Genomic DNA, 24051 nt, shown 5'->3' with positions numbered 1-24051 from the left:
ATTGGTTAAAAGACAATCAGAGATCAATCTAAAGTGAGGGACATCAAGTAAAAATTGACTTAATGTCAACTAGTGAATTTGCTCAGCTTCCACGACCTCCACTACTCAGTTAATTTACTTTATTTTGACTTGATTTTAAGCGTATCTGGAAGGTTTCGACATGTTAATAGCGTTAAGAATAAGGTGACGTCTCGAACATGAGGCAAGATGTACTGCTTCTCACCTCTTCTCCAAAGGCTATACAACTAAGTGGACTAGGCGCCTCTACAGCTTCAAGACTGGGTTAACTTTTGTTCGTCAAGAAGGTAAACTTCAAGTCCTAGAGAAGGTAGTACAGAGCACCGTCCAAATAACTGCACCAATATCCGAGATTTCCAATGCACATGAGTTACAAAACAGTCATTCCAGAGAGCTATCAAAATACTAACACCATCCACGTTGGTCACTTGGTGTATCGATGACAGCTAAGTGAACCTCCAGTCACGTCATCCACCATGGACATACCCAACTCCGTCCAGCCACTATGACATTGAGACGAAGGACCCTCGTCACAGCTGGGCATGAACTGATTTTTCGTACACTCGTTTATCCCCATTGTTAGTTCTTTTTTCCCCTCGGAAACCTTATATCTGCTTTAATTTTGGGGCTGTTGTTGAGGCTTATGTGTTGTTCATCAATAATTGCGCATTTGACAACCGTGGAATCAGCATTCAAACCCAACAACTAGGCTAACCTCCTCTCTCACGTTACTGGTGCTTTCTAAATGCCCGAATAGACAAATAAACCGGTTAAATAATTATTTTTCCCTTTTCTTACTTCAAAAGCAGGATTTTAAAGAAAAAAGTTTTCGAAGAAGCTTTTAAAGATAACTGGGACAGAGAAACCTAGCCGTTTGTTAGAGGTTAAATGCTGTTTCCTTTCTGCATTGACCAAGCAAAACCCCTCCCCCCCCTCCTTGACCTTATCAGACCCTCTCACCCCACCGCCCTTGAAAATTGCGCTTTCCAGGGAGGGGAAAGAGGATAGAAATACCCATACGCATTTGAACCCTGGACACCGTCGTTAGAACAGTAGTGACAGGTTAATTCACCCAACGTGTATGGGTTTTCCCCTTTTTTTGTAAATTTACTTAAAAAGGTGCAAACGCGCACTGACAATGATAGTGTGGCAGTGTTTCCCACACTTCTGTGCACCGATTGTCAATATGCCATTGAAAGCAATCCTTGTCAATCGATATATTCAATTTTGTGGCAGAATCGGTGATGTCCCAATTCCAAGGTCATCGATTTTGGAGGGCGGGGGAGGGGATACGGTGGTACGGATCTGCCACAGGCGGATATGAGGGCTTGATGCTTATCACTGGGCCATAAAGCCAGAGGGCTTTTGTTTGTCCAACTGATAGGACAGGAGGTCAATGCCTCTAAGGTGTGTGGAGTTGATAAAGGCTAATGCAACTCCCCAACATCCATCGTGGTCAGACAGGAATCTTCAAGTCATTCGGTTTACAAATAAGCCATAATCACTTTTTCAGCAAAAAGAGAAGAGATTTACCCTTTAAATGTTGCATAACAGGCGCAAGCATCACGAGTAGGGCTGTTGAATGTCATCCAAACAGAAGGGAATGTTGCTACTATCCACTTTACTGGTATTTCGTATGTTTATAATAAATCTACTTCCAGATAGGTGGATCTTGTAAATAGAAAGGAGTCGGGCCAAAAAAAACCTTCTTGCAAAGGACGTGGACGTGCGTGAATGAATTGTTCGTGTAATCACGTTTACCGGAAGGGAGTCCATCCAAATCGCAGTGAAAATTGGGAGGCAAGTTAGAATGCGCTTCCTTCCTGAATGCGCTGTTTATTGCGGGATCTTGGGGTTTGAATCGGCGGCTAACTCGCCCTCACGACGAGAGCAGAACGTGGTGTTGAGAGACCCTACAACTCAAGTAAGCGGTCACAGACGTAAGGATATGAGCTGCATAAAGCCAAAGGGAATGCTTGTAGCTCGGTGAGTAAATAAATCCCACAGGATGGGAGTAGTGGCGATACGGGCGCCGTTGAGTAGGTCCACGTTAAGCCAACGGCGGCTCCGGGGGTGACAAAAATAGAGGAGAAAAAGGGGAAAAAGTAACACAAAAATGATCACCAACTGCTGTTAGGAAGTGATACCGCGCTAAGTAAACCAAATAGACGAGTGAGTGGCAATGTAGGATGAAGGGGTGATGGAAATATGGATGCAGGTCCAAAAAGCCTCCACAAAGGGTTGAAGGGATTCGCATCCCCACGCCAAAGTAACCGAGCTATCACTCGCCTTGACTAGAGGGGAACCCCATTTTACTTGCCTGCAAATTAACAATTACTGGAAGCGTCAAAAATTGGCGCTATTAAAGGGTACTTTGTGGGGAAAACTTCCGGATTTAATCAGAGGTATAGGGGGTACCTTAGATGGGTGCTCGTGGGGAGCTGCCGCTTAAGTGCTAGATGCAGGCTTTTGGAGAGATTTTGTTCGAGTCTACAGCATTCATTCCTCTGAAGTCAACGTGAGAATGCAAAAGACGAGTGGAAATGCTAATTCATCAGCACTTCTGAGGCGGTCGAGGCTGGCTAAGTCGGCCAGCATTGAAATTCACGGCTTAAGGACCCCCCCCCACACACGCGGATTTAGAAGTGGTCGCCAAATCGCACCATCTCTACTTCATGTGCGAAGCCGAAGGGTGGTCGGTGAACTTGTAAAGCGTGGTCACATCGTTTTCTACCATGGGAATACTACCGAGTCTCACCACAGGGTGGGGGGCCCTTCCAACTGCCCTCTTATTTACGACCGCCGGTCCGTGCACGTGATTAATTTTGTCCGGCTTGCTCCTTTTTGTTGTGCCTCCATCGTCGCCTCCCATACTGCAATGAGGCGACCGATTTGGCAGGGAGACATGAATTGTGCAATTCGCTGGTTCGGTAGACGCTACCTGGCAAACCTACATTAACGAGGCTTGATATGATATTTCGTAAATAAGGTAAATACTGACTCTTTTGTATAGTTATTGCAAATTTTGCGTAAAATATAAGGTCAAATTGGCATTTCGTCAGTCTTTTTATGCATAATTAGTAGAATTAACAGAATACTATCCGATTCAAATTAAGCGTTAACATAATTGCTTAGTAAAAATAAGTTTATGCGCTCGCATAAAAGAGGAGTAAAATTTCAAACGCCGCATTAAGTGAAAATATACGGTAATCAGTGAACCTTTTTACTTAACTCATATTCTTTAAAATTGACATGATAAGAAAATAAAACACTTCTTAAATATCGGGTTTTACACTAAATAATAAGCATTTCTCACTGAAAACCCGGTAAAACTTGTTATATAGATTTAGAGAAATTTGAAATTACTGTGTTACCGCCTTACTGACATCAATTCCAACTTGCAAATCAACTTGGTTCAACGGAAATAATAGTGATGGAAATTAAAGTTCACTATTCGGAAATTTAGAATCTCATCGCGCCTCGGACGGGCACGAGAGGAAAACACGCCTTTGAAATCAATCTACTTTATATATGTAAGTAAAAAGGCAATAAGTTGGCTCTTAAAAATATAAAAATTTGATCTAGGCTTTGTCATCTAAAAAGGGGAATGTTGTGATCCTTCAGTATTGCTACTATAGCTAAGTGTAGTGTCCGGATACTTTCCTGAAAACGAAAGAAGACACAATACTCGGGCGGAATATACATATTCCGCACAGAGAAGGTGTTTGGGCTATTGGCATGGTCTGAAAGGCCAGCCCACCCAGCGAGGTACAAGCGGGCCAATTCAAAGTACAAAAGTAGCGCCTCACCAATCCCGAGGGATAAATTACCATCGTATTACATAAGTGACCCGTAATTTCGGTGGGAAGCGACTGAATGCTAGAATGGCAGACTAGGCAGCCACGCCAGAAGCTCAAGTGATTCCTTTTTCCTTCGTAGGCTCCAATTTAGGGAGAGTCCGAAGTTGACACTTTCTGATTCATTCTGCTTCCTGATCAAAAGCGGTGCAAAATGCACGTGGCTTGGTCAAAATTAGCTTCTACATTGGATAAATTCACCGACGAAATGTCTGTTACCCCTACAGATTTATACTTGGATTCCCGCCACCCCAAAAGTTTTCTACCAAAACCAAGCGTTTGTGTATTATTAGAAAAATGGTTTAGTTGAGCCACTTTGCGTACTTTATCAGACCTTTGGAAAGTCTTGCTTTCACTAATAATCAACTAGTTCTTAATAAAATAAGGCCTTGGGAAAGCCAGATTACTAATTCTACCTAACGTTGTTGTCGATAGATTAAACCACAGCCAAAAAGCTGCAGCGCATGTTTTATTCGAATTTCGAGTTCTTCCAGTTATTTAGATTAAGCAAAGGGTGTTAATATTTAGTGTGAGATAGTGTAAAAGACTGCCTGTTTTAATTTACTTAGCAGAAGAAAATCAGTTTTATAATAACTAGAAACTGTTTAAAACTGTAATAAAGCCTAGGAATATCAGCTAAAGTAGTGTAGCGTCCCGAGACTCCCTGAAGACGAAAGAAGACACAATACTCGGGCAGAATACACATGTTCAGCATGGAGAATGTGTCTGGGCTATTTGTATGCCCCAAAAGGCCAGCCCACCCAGCGAGGTACAAGGGGGCTAATTCAAAGTCCAAAAGTGGCGTCTCACTAGAACCGAGGGGTAAACCAGTATTGTATTACAGTATACTAGGCTGGGGGTATGGAAGAGCCGACTTCGGCTTTTAGCAAGTGGATTGAAAGGTCCGCGCATGGGGCTCCTTTCAACATTTAGCATTGGGGCCTAGCCAAGTTTTACAAAATTGGAAGCATATGTGCTAATCTGCAGCAATAGTGTTGATAATTGACTTAAAAAGAAAAATCTAATTCTTAAATAGGGGACGTTTTGGAAACTGCCGTCAAGAATTGCTTTTAGAGGTCTTGTACTTGTTTCGCCAAGTTTCAATAAATGATTAAAAGTCTTTATGACAAACTCGGTACTATTAAAGTAGTATTTTACTAATAGGGACTCTCAACTCCTGTAAGGATCCTAAGAGTTTTTTGGAAACATCTTAGTATGGGAAGTGATTCACTGAACATAATATTCGATAAAAAAACCTCAAGCACTATTATTTGAGCACAATCTTGACGCCTTTTTCACCTATTCATGTATTCCGAGTGGTGTTTTGTGATAAATCGATGCAAGTGCTTGGAATGGCTGCGCACGATTTCTCATTTTTGTGGTCAAACTCGTACAACAATGCCTTGTTTAAAAGGCGGCCAGGAACAATATACTTCTAATTAATTTGACAGACATGACGGGCAATTAAAAATTTCTGCCCGGACTATTTCATGTTTTATCAGTTCTTTTATGCCATTGTAAACAGTTTTAGTACCAAAAAAGAAGCGATCGAATTTGTTGGATTTATGAAATCCATGCTGCTTAACGCGATTCCATTTAAATAAATACTAATGTCACTTAATTAAGTTTTTGCTTATTTTTTTCTACTTTAGTCTCAGCTTTCGGCTGGCAACCAATCGGACACTTCGTGAATGTTTCAGGCGTGTAAATATTCCTAGTAGAATGATAAACGAATTAAAGGTTATATCAGACCCTATATCGGCGCACATATGGGGATCCCTTCACAATCATGCCTTTAAGGAAGCTCTGTTTGCTGCAGAACGGCTGTTCGCTGAAACGAAGAATGAAGAAAGCCTGTATTTGCTTGCTACTTGCTTTTATCGGATGAATCGACCAAAACAGGTTATTCGTCTTCTTAATTCAAATACTTTCTCCTCTTCAAAAATTCGCTACCTCTTGTCCAAATGTTATTTTGATTGTGACATGCTGACTGAAGCTGAAAATTCCCTTCTTGAATCTGAATGTTCCTCGAAGTCTCTGATTGACACTCTTCTAGACTTCGGAGAACAAGCTTGCTATGCCTTTCTTCTCCTTGGTGATGTGTATAAACTGCAAAGTAATTTTCAAAAAGCTCAAATGTGCTATAAAGAATGTCTTAAACTAAATCCTTTCATGTGGACGGCTTTTGAAAACCTCTGCTCCATTAGTGAATTTATTGATCCTGACGAGGTGTTCAAAGTAAACCCATCCCTCGGTCTATTTACACCGACGTTTACTGTTGTTGGACAGGCACTTTCAACCACCAAGTCTCCTGTGAATGTCAACATCAAAGCAGAGAGAGATAAACTTGGCAGTAGAGAAAACGTCAATCCGAACGGTCCTGTCAAAGAGGTTCCCGACTTGCCACTTGATAGTGATGCAGAAAAAATGGCTGCGCCATTTAGCACTACCCAAGTTGTAAAAAGCACTTACGTTTCCCAATGTACAGCCACCAATCAAGACTTTTCCACTACCCATCCTCTCTTACCCGACGATCTTTCAGTGAACTTTACCCCTGTCGGCTTTCCGGTGACCACAATTACACCTAGTGCGCCTATGATAAATCGGGATGAACTCAAAACCAAGAAACTTTCCGCTACTGACAATACAACGTCAGCTAATGAAATTCCATCGTTTGGTTTCCTGTCAACGATTCCCCAAAGCCCCATGTTTGCATGTCTCCCGGTACGTAAATTTGTCGCTTTTATTCGCTTAATTTACCGCAAAAATTGGTTAATATTTATCTGTTCTCTTTTCAGGTGTTTTCTCGCCTCGATTTAAATTCCACCTTTGCCGTTTCTGTATCAAGTTGGGAGAGCATTCAACCCTTTCGACTAGCTTTCCATCAGGCTACAGCTAATCGCCGACTGAGCGGTCGTCAAGCTCCTCCCAGTAGTAGTCAGCTTCAATCAACCATTCTTTTCAACACGTCTACTACTAATGCTACCTCGGCCCTGGCCCAATGGCGGTCGAAAGATGCCAAAGTTTCAACACCTATGGCGACCACTGCATCGGTATCTCCCTCTGGTGGCATTTTTGGACACAACTGTACCCGTGTGTCGGGTATCACACCACTACCTCCATGGCTTCCGGGCTCCCCCATTTCCGTTATGCCAGCGGCTGGGTCTTTGGGGAGTACTAGCACTCCTGCTGGCAATGGAACTACTGCATTTTCCATGGCGAAACCTCTGATCCTTGATGAGTTGAGTGAAAGTACCAACGTCACCACTTCCCGAGTGAATAACATCCCAATGGAGGTTAACGAAGCTGCTGAGGATCTTTGTCGGGACTCTTCTGCATCTAATGATGGAGGTGGTTTTGTGGAACCACGTACCCGAGCTCAGAAAGCCCGTGCAGCAGCCTCTGCTAGTCAGCGAAGGTCTACGCGCCTCAGCAGAGCTCCCAAGACATCTACTGACGACCCGATGAACGAGGAGTCCAAAAAATCCTTTGTGCGACTCGTTACTACCACGAAGCTGCCATCCCGACCGTCAACAGGGAAGGAAGAGGTGTCAGAATACCCAAAGGTGGTTTGTACGGCTTCAGGTGATAGAAGTGATCCCCGCACTGAGGCGATCTCGGCCTACCTTCACCTTCTTCGCTGTCTGGGGCGCTCTTTCAGTCTGCTCACACAGCACGACTACAAAAATGCTGTCGCCATTCTCTCCGAATTGCCTTTTGAGCATCTCGCTACCGGTCGGATACTCGCATGGGCCGCTAGAGCTCATGTCGACGCTGTTGACTACCCCAAAGCCCATCGCATTTTTAGTGAATTGAGACGGATCGAGCCATGGCAGCTACACGGCATGGATCTCTACTCCACCGTGCTTTGGTATCAAGAAGCTGATCAAGAGCTATCCCAACTTGCAAGCGATCTCCTCACATTGGATCGCAGTGCTCCAGAGCCCTGGACCGCTGCCGGTAACTACTACTCCCTTCAACGCGAGCACGACATTGCAATTCGCTTCTTCCGTCGGGCCCTGCAGGTCTGTCCCACGGACGCCTATGCATGCACTCTCTTGGGGCACGAGTACATCTCAGTGGACAATCTGGACCGTGCGGCCTCAGCTTTCCGACACGCGTTGCGTCTAGATGGGCGCAGCTACAGTGCCCGATTTGGCCTGAGTAATGTGTACTTCAAGCAAGACTACTTCGGTCTGGCGGATGCGCACCTTGTGCGAGCGATTAGCCTCTTTCCCAACTCTTCCCTCCTTCTCACTCACCTGGGCGCGATCCGAGCTCGGATCGGACGATTGGACGACGAACCAGGCAGCGCTATCGATTGTCTCAACAGGGCGGTCAATTTGAACCCCACCAGTCCAATTGCTCTATACCATAGGGCCTGTGTGCTGTCATCGCTGGGACGTTATCAGGTGCGTTATCATCGCTCTTCTTTTGCTCGTGGCTTCTGACACGCATATGTGCAGGCTGGCTGACCCAAATGCATCTGGTAGCTGGTTCTTGCCTGCTACGAGTTTCAGGCCATCTTAATGATGTAATGGGAGTGACACCGCTGGTATTTAAAAAATCACTCCTGCGATATTTTTGCAATGAGTTATTGAATAAGCTGAAGGAAAAATGTTTATTAACATTTATTAAGTAAACTACAACAATCGATGATGTAGTTGTAGCCTCAGGAAAGTACTTTCCTTCGCAAAATTGGGGAGAATGTGTTCCGTCGTCTTTATTTTAATGTCTATTTGTACTGAGTAGTACTTCACCACCATATTTTATTTATGCAAGAAATCGAAGGCCCAGCCGTTTACACCAATGATTGGACCAATGCGGACACCAGGTGATTCTTTCCGATTTCTGATTTTCAGCCATGTGTTGAACGCGGATGTTTCAGGATGCATCTCGCTCCCAAAACGCACCTACGCGTAATACCACTCGCAAAAATTTATCCTTTTCCCACTCCAAATATCCTGTTTATCAGTGTCGATTATAGCCTCGTGTTTTATGCTGCATTTTCAGCTGCCTTCATAATGTCTGTATTTTTCCGAAAAGGTTGCTCTGAGCTTTCACTTTTGTGTGAGGTTAATAAAAACGCTTAAAATAAATTGTGGTGGCCGTCTACTTGTTGCGAACAGGAATGCCATACACGAAAAATCCCCGTCCAGCCGATATACATTTGTTCAAATGTTACTATCATTATTTGAATGGCCAATTAAGGGAAGACTGGTTGGGGAAGGCCTTTGCCAGTCTGTTGTTTCTGTTCTCCATGTTCGTGTATTTTTAGGGTTTAGTACGAATAGTTGAATGTTTTTTTTGTCTCAGTCTCGTAAAAACTGCCTTGAGATAACAAAATCATTGGTAATTGACCTCTCCTTCCTTTGCAATAACAAATACGTTTGAAAACATGTAGAACCTGAATGCGTGAAAACAACTTTGTTAGGTGGATAGGTATTCGATGAGATTATTCAAAGGATCGGACACCAATGAAGGAAAAGTTCCCCAGTTTTAACACTGATAAGCTGACATAACTTTGGTCCAACTCGGACTGTCCTTAGGCATCTTTATGGCCGATAGTAACAATATCTTTGTATTTTTTGTGTTAGGACGCGATAGAAGAGTTGGAACGGTTGATGCTGATAACTCCGCACGAGGCGATGATCTACTTTATGCTGGGCCACGCCTACCAAAAGGTGGGCAACTCCCCTCAGGCCATGATCTACTACTCCTGGGCCATGGAGCTTGATCCGAAGGGTGTGAATACCAATCTGCGTGACATAATGACTAGTGTACCCACAGGTCCCCAACAGCCCTCTCTTGGTCCCTTCGCCTGTGCTATCAGCACTTCCGCTTCAGGTCTAGCGGCGTCAGAGGCATCGAGCTCTGCACCGATTATGACAGGCCTCAGCTCACGTTCGTATCACCGACGTGGCGGAGCTGGCAGTGGTGCTGGACGCTCACGTCGTTCCACTCGGGGCCGTCAAGCCACCGTTCGCGGCGCTCCGCCTCGCCGTCTCTTCCTCACCTCTACCCTCTCCGCTGTTACCACGGCTGTCGCTACCCCCACTGGTGTTGATAGCGAAGTCACCGGAGATGTCGCTCCCGGAGACTCCTCGGCGGGGGCGAATTTCTCTCTATTCCCCGGTGGCGGAACCAGTAGGAGCATTTTCCGTTTCTCGTGGAATCGACGAAGAGGTGCTGCCTCCTTGGAGAGCGGAGGCGGAGAGGTGGAGGCCATGGGAGATGCGGAGGCGGAGACAGAGGAGGGCGAACGGGAGGGGGACGGAGAGGAGGAGGAAGAGGAGGAAGAAGAGACTATGGACATGGGTGATGATTAGCATTCACCTCTCTTTCTTACCCTCGAGGCAAATGTCATTTCGCCTCGTGAATTTTTATGGAAAACATTTTACCGACGTGTTGACATAGTCTCGTATGTATGTGCGTGCGTGTATAACATCTCCCTCTCTTCATATATACATATGCATATACCGAGTCCTTCCATCGGCTTTCACTGAACAAACCAACTTTATCAGGAGGTGTAGTTTCGTTATTTGATGTACTGACAAAATTAAGCTTTGAATTGAAAAGCCTTGACAAATGTTGGTACTTCTGCTCTTGCGTGCTGCTGTTAGTCATTGTAAATAGAGAAAAGGTAAGATTTGACGCGGTGCTTAGAGATTAGCCTTTGTTAAGAGCAGCTTTCAGTTGTGTTTGACGTAAGCGTTGGTGGGACAGCGAATTCACACTTACTTCAGCTGAGAAGGAAAAAGTGTAGAAAGTGGTAAGTGGATGGGTATCGTCAAGATGTTATGCACTGAAAGGTGACTACCCTCCACTCTTGAGGCGTATACCACTTTATCTCCAGAGGGCTCTCTTTCCTCTGCGTTTGCGTCTTTGGAACGCTGACACGATTGTTCACTTCCAGGGGTTAAAGCATGTTCAAGGAACGCTTCTTTGGTCCTTGCCCAACAAGACACCAGGATGGAAGGCTTCATATTGTAAAGCTTGACCTTGAGAAGTTTTATACCACATCCTGATCCATTGTACCTCCAAAACCCAGACTATTATTTTCTGATGGCATTAGGAAATCGCATAAAAAGCAGTGGACTGGCAAAAGGTGGCGGTGGTCAGGACTTGGTGTTTTTCTTCCTAAGACAAAGTACTTTTTTACAAATATGGAATTAGCGTTCATATGCCTCGTTGGGGACGGACCATGGAGTGAAGGTTTTTGGTGTTAACAATTTAAATGAATGAAATATTTCGGGAGGCGTTTTTATTACTCAATTTTTACTCTCATTTCCATTGTTTAGTTATGCTAACCAATCAGAGGCACGTTCTGCTTTTCAAAGAGCCAATCACTTTCGACCTTGGTAAAGGCAGTTAGCCAATTAAGCTGTAGCCGTTTCGATGACGTATTTCTCATTTTTTAAACTCTGTTTCCATAAAAGTCGATGTATTTTGGGTAGGATTATAAATTAAGAGTTTTTTTACTTCACCTAACAACTACGTTGGTTGTGGGAGGGCAAACACTCTACTATATTAATAATAGTAGCAATGTTGTGTGGCGCGGATTTTGCCAAAGCAAATTAGGCATAAAAAACGACTAATAAGCTCCTCCTTCCTCAGCTGGGTTATTCGCATAAAATGCGTCATAAAACTGCAAACCCCCCATTAGTTTTGCTCCACTTAATTATTAATTCTGAGAAAGGCGACCACTTCTTAATGTTGCATTTTAGTTTAAAATTTTGGTGTAGCTTTGGGCCCCATGTAAGCCATAAGCCATGAAGCTATCCGCCTGCATGTTTGGATATTCTTCATGATACAGGTCACGCACCAAGCATACAATTTCCGCATCAGGTAAGTCCTCTCATTCGCTTTGTTAAGTGATATGTATCAGTAAGGTAGGCTTCAGTGTAAATGCTCGTAACCACTCCTGAATCCGCTTCGCTATTTCTCACAGCATAATTTTATTTAGACAGCTCACGCAAAAAGGGAATGAGCATATGTAGAAACTCCCGTACAGACGTGAAGGCTGTAGAATGCGCTCTAACAGCTCTAAAAGATGCATTGGAATTTAATACGTTTTCCATAATAACATCTTAAACAAAAAAGGTTTTTTTTTTAAGCATTCTTACTCAGCTTTATAGGGGAAATCATAACCAACACTTCATTCCTACTCTACTTGTGTGTTTAATTTGCTACCTACAATGAACGGTGGATGATGATTAGGGCCGCTTAAAAGAATAGTGACTATCATCCTCGCCATTGCTTTCTCGTGAGTAGGTTTTTTTGAATAGCATCCAGGCGCTCGTGCCTAAATGATTAGTTCATTGTAATTTGAAGGTAACTATGCCTTTTCTCCTAGCAACAAAGCAGTCACATTTCCGCGTTTGCCGCCAGAGCCTTGGGGGAGAATTAAGCGCCTTAGATCAAATGTGGTGAACATGGTCATCTCTCAAACGACTCGTAGAAGAGCGCGTTGGATTTTAAGTGGTAGGCTATACAGTGTCTAGAACGTGTTAAATGTTGTCTTCAAATCACCCATTTATTGTACTTTAGAAATGGCTGCAAAATTATCGTGTCCTAAGTCTTCTCTGAAACTGTAATAAATCAAATCTTTACCGAAGAAGTTCTATTATCAACTTGCAAAAGAGCTAGGAGGCAACAGGCATAACTGGAAGGCTGTACTGATTTACATACGGTAGGGATTAGGGAGCTCCCATAGGTAACTGTGCCTTGCAACCAACGTCCATCCATTGCATACTTGCCCTCCTCTTTTCAGCAACCTCCTCGCCGTTTACTCTTTGTAAAGATTCTGCATAAAGCTTAACCAACCACGAGAGCTAACTAAGGATAACGAATTCGCATGTCGGAAAAAGTGCTACATGCTGTAGGTCTAGGAGCAAATATCTGGATATTACCTCCTTTGCTAGGCGAAGTGCATTCTTCTATGATAAAATCTCCTTGGGTTTATCTATCTACAGATCTTTAAAGCTGGCAACCAGAGAGTGAAATTAGCATGGCTTTTCACTTCCATCGGATTTAACTCTACCTCCTCCTTCCTCCCCCTATCACCAAAAGTTAAAATAAGCTAAATCTGAATGGAAGGATGTGCTTTTCAATAACCCATAGAAGAGGTGAAAGGCTGTAGACGTGGCCGAGAGATCGAAGAGGTTACACCGTCGAAAGTACATTAAAACGACTGAATTTACCTGGTCGGTTATAACACAGATCACCTGTCACCTGCCTTTTTTGGGCAATTCACATCTAGCAACTTAATTTTCAAAAAAACTTGTCCAAAGGCACGACTTATTTAAGAGAACCTTTTTTTGAAAAATAAAATGTGCCTTTGATGGCAAGAGAGGTGGTTTGTAGGAAGGTAGCTAAAATCAACAATTATTTGTGTATAGACAATTAAAGCACACCGTGTTATGCACAACTGCCTCCTTCCCTTTACTTCCGACAATCGACTGGTTGGGAGAAAAGTGCTACTTAAATAAGGTATGTAGTAGTTGAGTGTGTACGTTAAAATTGTAAATACTTTACTTTAAATGGGCAAGCTGCGAAAGTTCGCAACTACCCTCCAGACTTATTTAAAAAAGTAACAAGGATATTTGCAAAGCAGCTTAAAAAATCCAGTTACCTGTTTCAAAATGACTACCAAGTCCTTAAGATTGATTTCATCTACTTATTTCTCAGAACATTTTTTGTGTGGAGAGATTTGTTTATTGATATGTTTATTCCATCATCTTGGTGCCATAAGGCCCCAATTATGGGTACTGTCAGCCATCCCCTCTTTTTAGGGATGACTCAGGGCGCCATTGTAGTAGCAGGAATAAGTAAATCCGTTCCAGGTGGCCAGTAACCAGGAGATTGTAGGCTAGGTGTCACATCTAAACGTTATAAAAGGGAAGCATATCCTGGAAAAAGGCTGATACGGCAAGGACCCAACAAAAGGGCTGCCGGGCCCTCGTTCCTATTTGTGGTTTACTCAAGACTAGAATTTCCCATAGGGGTTAGGAGTGCTGTAGGGGAAATGGAGTGAACAAATCGACACCACGCCAGCCTCTGCCGTGATCAAAAGGCAAAGTGCTCTTCTCCCTCTTTTTCATGCTGTTCTTTGGTTGCTTAGACGAATAAGTAGGAAAAACGCCACTGAGCAAAAACTGGCCTTTCGAAATTTTGTTTTATCCATAAACGGCAAGTTTTATAATTGTATCAAGCTAATTTTCCTTTCAATTTATTCACTTTCCTGTCAGAGAGTCATTCTTTCAACGTCAGTAATCTAACTTAATTGCATGAGAGTGGGTGATTAGCAAACCTTGCTGGTAAGTTAACTTCAAATGATCCCAAGACCAAACGCTCATCAAAATTGAGGCGGCTGGGAACCCTAAGTTCGCGCCAACGCTCTGAAAAAAATGTTGACTTGGGGAAACAAAATGAAGAGGGATTTCATTGCAAAATTCTTACGCTTTGATTAGAAAGGCGTCTAGGCATTTTAATCATGTTTTGCGTGTTTCAATAAGTTTATAAAATTAAGCTTCTTTATCAACTGAGCGAGCAATATAAAAATTTTTCCAAAATATGGTAAATTAGTCATAAATATTAAGATCCCCAAAATCGCTTTTCTAAACTTATTCTTTTAATGTTAGGTTTTCTGTCTTTTCTTTATGTAGTTAAACAAAAAGACTATATTTTTCAGTATTTAATGTTGATGCACCAGCAATAACAAATAAATTTTGTATCGCTAGAGTTTATTCTCAGCGCAGAGGAAGGAGGAGCAGCTTTGGGCATGGCCGAAGGGTCATGCCACTTAGCGGAACTGTCGCCTGCGGCTAATAATGGACCCGTGCAACTAAATATACAAGTAAAAAAATGTCAAATCACTAAACTAGAGCAATGGCTCTTATCCACTTTCCCAAAGTTTAAAATAAAGTTCCACACTGCTGTATAAATATGTCATCTTCTTCAATACTACCAGTCAACCTCTGTTAGTTTTTGTGAATCAGTTTTCTGTCAATTCACTTCAACTATTTACCTTTCAGTTTTAAAACTAACCTTAAATACTTTCTTTCCTCGTCATTGTGGTTGGAGACGCGTGAGAGAAAATGGTATTTCCTCAATTGTGCATTTAATCATCCAGACTCTATCATCCCCATAAGTTTGGTATCGTCCTGATGGCTTGGATATCCGCCCCTGTCTGTAGTCACTAGTAATAAACCCTTCCCAACACTTGTACGCCTTATTAGATCTTATAGCTTGGCTGAAGGTGTTGCATTGGTGGCCATGTCAACCCAAACCGATCTAAGTGAACAGCAGTTCTGATTTAGTTACCTGAATCTGCAGAGACTCCCTGCAGCAGGGCTATCAAAACGCCGTTCATGTTTGACAGGCCACCTCCACTGACTTCGAGCTCCTCACAGCGGCCACTGCTAAGGCAAGATCGAAGAAAGAAAGGCTTACTGCAAAGCCTTATTACATCTTGATGAATATTCTCCAGCGAAAAGGATTTTGATTAAGAGACAAACTCCCTGGAGATCGTCTAGCCTCTGGCACTGTCTCCTCAACTTCATAAACCAGTAATCTAACGCAAAATACACTCTCAACGTTTAGTAACAATTGTGTACAGCTCGTAGAGCGGTTCAAATGCCATCAGTCAACGTTGCAGGCAGCACTTATAACAATTTCTGCAGTGATGGGTAGAATTTCTTCTCAACAAATATGCAAACCTGAGCTTGTGAATATCTGCTCGTATCAACGGAATACTTTAATCCGAGTGTGGTAATAAGATGTGTAAGACGTCAGAGTGATGTAATGATTGCAAAGAGGACTACACACAGATCCATTGTTGTTTCCAACTCAGAGCGCAGCGGCAGCGGATAAACTTCCGTGGAATTACACTTCAAGCGATTTCCTCCATGGTAAAAGACATTTAGCACGCACATCAATTTGCAATTTTGAAGTCAATGCATGATAAACACCACGACTATTCCAACGTGCTTCAGATGTGCTCGTAAGTCTCGTCCTACGTCTGTTGCGCCCATTGCTGCGGTAGAGGCCTGTGTCAGACAATTAATACAACTCCCACGCCTTGAGACATGCCTTTCTTTGGCTTTTATAACCTTAAAAGTCCCAATTTGACATAATTTTCCTTCATGTGGTCTTCCTAAAGAGCCTACGGCTTCACCAAATCCCCCTTGTACCCAAACTACACCTTTATAGGGTTAAAAAAAATGAGACAACCACGATAGAGACTGGAAGTATTTGAAAAAAAAGAAGAGAAGAGGAACAGAGAAAAACACAAAGGCATTGTAAAAACATCCACATACACACACACATGCTCACACATTGCATCCGTAGTTGATTGCGCTAGTTGGGGTGGCTTCGCCAGCCTTTGTGCGTGTGTATGTGTGTGTGGACTTCTTCTGGGCATTTTGGCTATCATTTATGTACAGTATACACACTCAAGGGGAAGTGATGAAAGGAGAGTGGGGAGAGGGGAAGGAGGAAAGAGGAAAGAGGCGACAATGATTGTGCACAAATCAATCGTTCATTGGTTGAGCAACGGAGTGTCGCCCACCTAACCGACTAACTGTAGCAGTAATAAGTACAAGCCGTTGGGAAAGGCCTTCTTGGTGGCATGGTGCCTCAATGCCACAGCCAAACTAAGGAATTGCCAGTTTACAAAAATAGCCGCGAGGGCGACGAGGGTGGGGGAAGTGGAGACCGGAGGGGGAGGGATGGGGAAAGGCGGTTTATTTTTCACTGGTGCATAGAAGTGAGACGAGAGGGTGGGGTGGGGGAGGGAAGGGCGACGTAGCGAGAGGGCTGATGGTTCAGCCAATCCGTTGCATTATTTTCACATCACATCACATTGCTGTTCGAACGGCCTTCTCCTCTGAGGATATATCGCTTGAGCCATTCAGAGGCATCTAAAAACAATGCAGGAAATTTAAATTAATTTCACATGGGAACGAAATGTTACCCTCGTTTCTTTCAAAATTAAAGCGGAGCGCAGCATTCTGCACTGTAGTCTCCTCCACCTCCCACCTAATTTGAACCCAGTGGATGCGATTCGAGGGCTTCTGCTTGAGCAGCTGAATTCAACATGGTTCCAAAGGTGTAGGAGTTTCTTACCAGAATCTGGGAAAAAATCACTTCGAGGTAGATTGATCACATTCAAGAAGACAGTCTACCCTTAATTACGACGGAAAGGGAGGCTAATTTGCCAAGAGCAGCTTTAGGTCATGCTCAACGCGAGTGATGGTGAAGCACGACGTAAACACTTGTGGAGGATGAGGATGAGGCATTATCGTCCTCCCTCCTGCCTCCCAGCCTTAAGTGTAAAGCATTTCACGGTATGAGGGCCTGCGTTGTGTTGTCTTATAAGAATAAGACTTTCCTCTACCGGATTCACCAATTTTAGCAGTTTTTAAAGAATAAACTTCACGTCAACACCGTCCAGTTGCGTCAGCAGTAATTGGTTAAACTTTTGGAAGTGAACGGTCGCATCTGCAGTCCATCAACACTCACACAAAGCAAGCAGAGCCTTCTGGATATGAAGTCGCTCAGCATTCTCTACACTTTTCTTCCCATCAACGCTTAGGCCAAGCATGACTGAAAGCTGTTCCTGACAGGCCAATCTCTCAATATCGTGTCAAAGTGACAAGTCATCCGTGGACGGTCTGCCTGAGTGAATAATTACCAGGACTAAGCAAAATGCTCAAACCACATCTGGACGGCTCTTTCGGTCGCTGTATAATACACCCTCTACCGCATCAAGCCTGGATGAGTCCACCTATGATTGTTAATCAAATAAGAGGCCCTCCTTGGTACATTTTCGGTCTTATCTTAGTGAAATTCAGAACGTGCGTCAGAGTAGCGTCACATGCCCACGTCATGTGTTTTCTGTAACTTGACAACTGCCGAATTGCGTCAAATCGTGTCTCAAGCAGATTACCTGAGTTTGGAAGAAGATGCAAGCTACTCCCACCCTCCAGCCTGTAGAGACGGACTTTTGTTTTCGCCGATCATATTCAGAGAACAAAAAAACTTCAATGAGCATTCGCCTACTAAATGGCTGCGTTCATTCAAACGGCAGTAAGGGAGGAAAAAAATACTTTCAAGAGGATGAAAGCACTTTGTTCACACACAACGCACTTCATGTGACGAATACGCCGCTGATGCGAGAAATAGTGGTGTGTTGAAAAAGAAGACCGAGAGACTAGAAATTCCAATTTGAAAACACCCTTTGATGGGAAAAGGAGACGGGGGGAGGAGGGGTGAGGATGTGGAAAAAAACGGGAAAGCAAATTTAATTTGTAGTAATGATGAGATAAAAGAGAAAATCCAGCCTTCCCTTTACTTTGATAAGATGAAATGCGATAGAAAATTGTATGCAGGAAAATAAATAAATTAAAAAGGAAAAATTTTGAGGCAAGATTTTAAACGACTGGAATTTTCGTAAATAGCATATGAGGAATTTTGAGGTCGTGCTGTACTCCTTCCCCCCCCCCCCCGCTCCCTCCAAAATGAAAAACAAGGTTCTAAATGTACAAAACTCTTCTTTTTCTGTCGTGGTGATAGTAAACACTACAATCCGTGCTCTGTAGTCCTTTTCCAATGAGACATTAAGTAATGGGAAAGTTGCTAGAAGAAAAAAAGCTAAAATCTTACTTTAGCCACCTCCGCTTCTGTTGTACTTCTATTTTGAACTAGGTCACCAGGTTGCATGAAGAGGTCTACAGTGCAGCAATGAGAACTTTTCATTGATACAGTCTCAAAGAAAAATCAGGCTCCGCGGCTCACAAGTGTGTCCAAATTGAAAACTGGTTCAACATATTTGTGATTACAGACTCAGATAAGAAAATCAGGGTGTCACATATATGCGACGCTAACAGTGAACACGTTAGCAACTATCAACCCCTCGGCATTGCATGGCCACCACCATCACTATCAAACGGGTCAAACACAGAATAAAATTTTGTGTAACTGACCACAGCACACAGAAATACACGATTTGGTACAAACAGCACTTGCCAGACGGAAAAATTGCTTCAATTCGATAGTCCATGGTATTTACCAATGACGATCCGAGCACTTACATCGGTTTCATCATTCGCGTCGTGGTTATTTACTTCTACTGTCAAAATCTCCTCCTCCTCCTCCTCCTCATCACCAGCTCTTTCTACCATCTGTGGACTTCCGTCATCTTCACCCAACTCATTTTCCATATAGGATACTCTTCCATCCTCCTGCCCATCTTCTTCCTCTTCCTCGATCGGACTGGGTGACTGAAAGATGCGTGAAAAACGACCAACACTGTCTGGTGGTGGTAATGGCATTGGTCGACTAGCAGGAGGCACTCGGACGATGCGGAACCGCGATATAAAGGCGCGGGGTACAAGACCCTGTTGGGGCAGGGTGTCGCCATCACCTCCTACCTTCTCCGCCAACATCCAATCAGGTTCACCGACGGGAGAGCGGTTGATAATGCGCAACTCCTCATTCGGCCAGATGGGCAACTCGTCGGGCTCGATATTGGCATCTGGAGAACCCGGACCTGCAGCCTCCAGACCCCGGGGGAAGAGGGCAAATACACGACCGCTGTCTGCGCTACCGAGCAGTCCTAGTTCGGCTAAAATGGATTCAATAGTCATTTAGCGATTACTAAAAGGGACTTATTTTCTTCAACTTCTAAGCCATCCTTGGAGACATTCTGACATATGCAAATGTAGCATATGCACCACTATCAACAAATAGAGGGGTAAGAAAACTACTGACGTGAAAGCTGATTTGTCATAGATTCATGATTGAAATATATGCCGTTTTGCTATGCAGCCCAAGTGTCAATCTCGATAACCTTTCGCACTGAGTGGAATAACGTCAACCGTGATATTAGAAGGAAGCTTATACGATGATGTACAATTGCAACACAAAGACTTCTACATCCAAACACAGTCATACAGCTAGCAGACTTCGGTGAGCGCGATCCGTATATACTAGTCACACTTTGTGGGTTAAACCTACTTTATTGTGGCACAATAGCGTGCCATTCTACAGCGTTTTGATCCAGCTAAGAAACCTTGATAATATTCATTTCTTTCAAAAAGTTTACCAAGTCATTCAAATAAAAAAATACGAATCAACGTTGTGACGTTTTGATTGGTTGAAAATTATGCAACAAACTGATTGGTTGAACGGCAGTTACTGCATCTTCCAGTCCCAAAACGCAGTTCTCATAACCTTTGAAATGACAAGTAAAATTCCAGAGCTGATTGGTTGAGCACGTCAAATGATGCGACTGGAGCAAGCGTACAATGGGAACTGCCTGAGCAAGGATGGCATGTGAACGTGACAGTAGATTAGGACTTCACCTATGCCAGCCCAAAAAAAACACCTTTTCCATTCTCCAATAGGATGGTAGTGAGCATTGATGCCATTGGCTGGTCGTATGTAACTGTGTGATTGGTTCAAACACACTCAGTCGGATGACTAATTGGGGCGTATCATGTCAATGGGTAATTCCTCCGCATTCTTTCGGTCTCAAAATTACGTCTTCTCATCCACTGAAAGGATGCTACAAAACAATGATTTTATATGTTGAAGTACATGGTAAGCTGAATGGCCCAGACATATGGAGCGGGCTGATTAGCTGGGGTGCCTGCTGGGCAGTCTTCACAACCTGTCGGCCCCAGTGGTTACTCTCCCTTTCTGTCGGTGGAGAAGCGCCTACGCATTAGGTGGTCGTTTAACCGCAGGCGGTGAGTGATTAGTAAAAAGCGTATGGAAAAGTCAGAAAAGATATCTTGTTCTACAAGAGGGTCCTGGGTTTAAAAGTCAGGTCTCAACTTCAGCACAGTGAAGTCGAGCCTTCATCTGTTTAATGAAGTGAAAGTAGCGATGTACTTAGGGCTAACACATGCAGAAAGCTGATTGGGTGAGTGAATATTAAGTTACTTTCAACATTTCCAGCCCCAAACGCCTGCCATGCCGTATCGTAGCAAAACACCAAAGACTGAAGTGCTTGGTAGGCAGTAAATGGCGGTGTGATTAATTCATATCCCTGCTACGAGATGATTGGCCCACCTGAGAGATAGCGTTCGCACTCGGCATCAGCGTCGGCTTGATCGCACTTCTCCAGCGCCGTCTCGTGATCGGAGAGGGTACGCGCGTGCAATGCAGCGCCATGCTCCACCAGGAGACGGGCGAGGCGAACATTGCCACAAGAGGCGGCGCAATGCAGCGGCGTCCACCCGTCCGTATCGCCAGCATTCACGTCGGCGCCCGCCTCACGCACCAAAAACTCCACCACCTCGACCCGACCCGCACACACCGCGTTGTGTAGCGCAGTGATACCCTCATCATTCGCCTCCGACACGTCCGATACCTATGCAGGCGCAGAGTGAGAAATATTCACCCTCCGCCCTAATGGCACCGAGTCGCATTTAGACAACCAGCTCTCCCCAGTCCTTTTTTACGCTCGTAATAAAGCAACGACTAGGTGCACCAAAATCAAATACACAAAAGCTTCTTCAGTGTTTAATTAAACGAAGCATTTAGCAAATTTACGCAGAAAAAAATTGTTTCCAACGTGGGGGAATAGCGAAATGTAGCAGGTGATTAAAAAAAGCTCGTGCGTTTTTCAGTCTAGTCCAGTCTATTCTCTCAACTTGTGGGAATTTGTAGAATCCGTGCGATTGTTTATGTGCACGCGTTATAGAGCTCAACTAATCTCGAGTCAGTCCATCGGCACGGTATTTCTTATTTTGCTTTCTATCGCTTTCATCTCATTTCAAGCCAACCCGCATATTCTGCAATGTCGATTGAACCTGGTGGCTGTACAAATTGGAATTCAATTTCATGGACGCAGAAGTCTCGTGGCAGCAAATTCACTCCGTAGCATTTGGCAGGAGAAGACGTGCTACTGAGAAATGTTTTAAAAGAATATAACACCAAAAGATTTATCGCATTCAGTAGGGCCTATTATTCTTGCCAATGAAGGTTTACGGTGCAATGTCAAAAACCAACTCTTGAGATTTCAATCTCAGAATGGGAGGGAGGGGAATGCTACCTCATCCACAACATTTTCACCAAATTACTCCGTTTAATGCCTACAACCTCTTCCTTTCTAGAGAGATATCCGAAAGTGGCTGCGAGTGGGATTTTTTCTGCTTCTAGGGACAAGGTGCTTGACAAAGGCGGAACCTCCAGGCTCGGAAAAGGATTAGAAAAGGGTTATGAAATCGAAGTACCTCAAAGATAACAGGAAGCAAAATTTAACAGCGTCATTTACGCCCGAATGAAGTACGCTGTTATCCCAATCATGTGACAGGGTACTGCATTCTGGAAAGGCACCCAATTAACCAGCAACTTCTGGCCAATTCTGCATTTACCGCCTACCGCATTATTGCAAATCTCCTTACCATTCACCTCCTAGGGGCTTCTCTCACTTGGCTGAATGATTTTATGCCCATTTTTCCCTCCCTAGAATCCCCCAGAGGGAAGTTTTTCATGTGTAGTAGCGACTAGCGGGGGTTGGAATATGGCTAGAGGCATGCCAATCAGATACCAGAAACTTTACAGGAAGACACAGGTTGGGAAAGTCGAAGAATGCCACCATACTTAAAGAAAACCTATCAAATACATTTACCACGAAAAATTTAATGATATTTTCTTTTGTTTTATTAAAGCACCATCAAATACTACTTAAAGTTAAAAGTACTACTGGAAGAAATTGTCGCATTCTACTTACTTCCCCAGCCGCCTTTTTGACTAATGCCAGGTCACCTTCTAAAGCAGCATCAAGAAGTAGAGCCAGTGGATGGAATCGAACTCCCGTTTTCGGTGAACCTGGATCCACTTTATCCATCGCCTTCAACTCCTCTCCCTCTTCTTCTCCCCGTTCTTCCACCTCCTCGCCATCCCCCACAGCCTTTCGGAGAATCGGTTTCGTACCCGCGTTAAGCCCTTCCTCACTTCGCACCTTTTTTGGTGACTCTTGACTCACAATCGGCGATCCATCCGTATCTGCAATTGCACTATCCTCACTTCCGTCAACAACACGGGATCCAGGTCCTCCAATCACCTTTCTCACTGGTTTTGGAGTCTCTAAAGAACTGCTTGAAGACCCGGCTGATGTTGAGTCTTCTTCGGAGTAGGGAATAGCTACCTCGGACACACTGCTCGGTGCATCGGTGAGGGATAGCCGTTTCGCTTCGGGTAGGAGAACTTCGATACTCTGTAGCTGCTGCGACGCGAGCTGAGCCTGAAGGTTCTCACTAGCAGTGCGTTTGTACTCATCGGTGTGTTCGTTACGCCACTGAGGTGGAGTGAGGTAGGTGGCGTTTATCTCCTTACGAGAAGCAAAACGCGCCTTGTGGAGGATGGGACTGGGAGCGGGGAGGGATGGGCGGGGTGGTGGAGGTGAGAGCTTGGTAGTGCCAGCGGCGACAGCTGCAGCAGGAGCGTCTTTATCAACTGGTGCAGAGGCAGGACGGTTTAATCGGGGCGAAGGTGTGGGTGTGAAATCCCGTTTTTGAGCACCTGCGCTTGAATGACGCCCAGACCTGTGAACAGTACGCAAAAAAGTATGTAAATTAAATCCTTGGTTTGCACATAATCAATGTTTAGTCTGGAGGGACAATACTACTTAATATCACTTAAGTGGTGTTGTTGGAAGTAATGTGTTATGAAAAATTGTCGGATGCTAACACCTCTTCCTTCAATCTTTCTGGCTACAGCTTATTTCAGTAAGAATTGGTTCCAAAAAGGTGTACACATAAATACTACTGAAATCATCCGCTATTTCACTTACTACGATAACCTATGTGTTGAATAATGACCAAATTCAAAGAGAAAAAGCGGTATTGCTGCCTTTATGGTTGCAACGCAGCGGTAGTTAATTATTTATGGCAATACGGAACCCTTTAGTGTCTCCTAGCGTTGATAATAAAGTTAATTCCCCCGACTTGTGTACCTGATTACGGCCCTGGCGATAACTCACTCAGATACTGGACAAATGGTAGAGCTGGTGGACCACCACCGACACGATGCGTTTAAAACCTCGACAAGTATTATGGTCACTTTACGGAGCCACAGTGGTTATTCTATGACAGACATCTCCCATAGATGGTTGAATGTGGTTTGCAAATGCCCAAACTGTAAGATCTACAGCAATGCCAAG

At 43.9% G+C, this 24051-nt stretch overlaps 2 protein-coding genes across 2 annotated transcripts in view; one reads left to right on the top strand and one right to left on the bottom strand. All coding sequences in view use genetic code 11, as the record gives it.

Annotated features, from left to right (window-relative positions):
• Nucleotides 1-5858: 5858 nt before the first annotated feature.
• On the top strand, nucleotides 5859-10204 carry EGR_06125 (Cell division cycle protein; the record flags this gene model as incomplete). The annotated part of the gene is made up of 3 exons (XM_024495374.1): nucleotides 5859-6599; nucleotides 6674-8287; nucleotides 9473-10204. 3 exons carry the CDS (start codon nucleotides 5859-5861, stop codon nucleotides 10202-10204), a joined length of 3087 nt encoding a protein of 1028 aa, XP_024350205.1.
• Nucleotides 10205-16735: 6531 nt separating this feature from the next.
• The window catches only part of EGR_06124 (Apoptotic enhancer 1 protein), a gene marked incomplete at both ends in the record, with an annotated part of 14473 nt that continues 7157 nt past the window's right edge, over nucleotides 16736-24051 (bottom strand). The window contains 4 exons of the mRNA XM_024495373.1: nucleotides 16736-16798; nucleotides 18971-19503; nucleotides 20955-21255; nucleotides 22621-23434. Of these exons, the coding sequence (XP_024350204.1) occupies nucleotides 16736-16798; nucleotides 18971-19503; nucleotides 20955-21255; nucleotides 22621-23434 (1711 nt within the window). The remainder of the gene's footprint in view (nucleotides 16799-18970; nucleotides 19504-20954; nucleotides 21256-22620; nucleotides 23435-24051) is intronic.

Source organism: Echinococcus granulosus (genome assembly GCF_000524195.1).
Source record: "Echinococcus granulosus chromosome Unknown EG_S00051, whole genome shotgun sequence".
In the NCBI taxonomy this organism is placed as follows: Eukaryota; Metazoa; Platyhelminthes; class Cestoda; order Cyclophyllidea; family Taeniidae; genus Echinococcus; species Echinococcus granulosus.
Note: the sequence above shows the minus strand (reverse complement) of the source record. Positions and strands in the feature narration are given on the sequence as shown.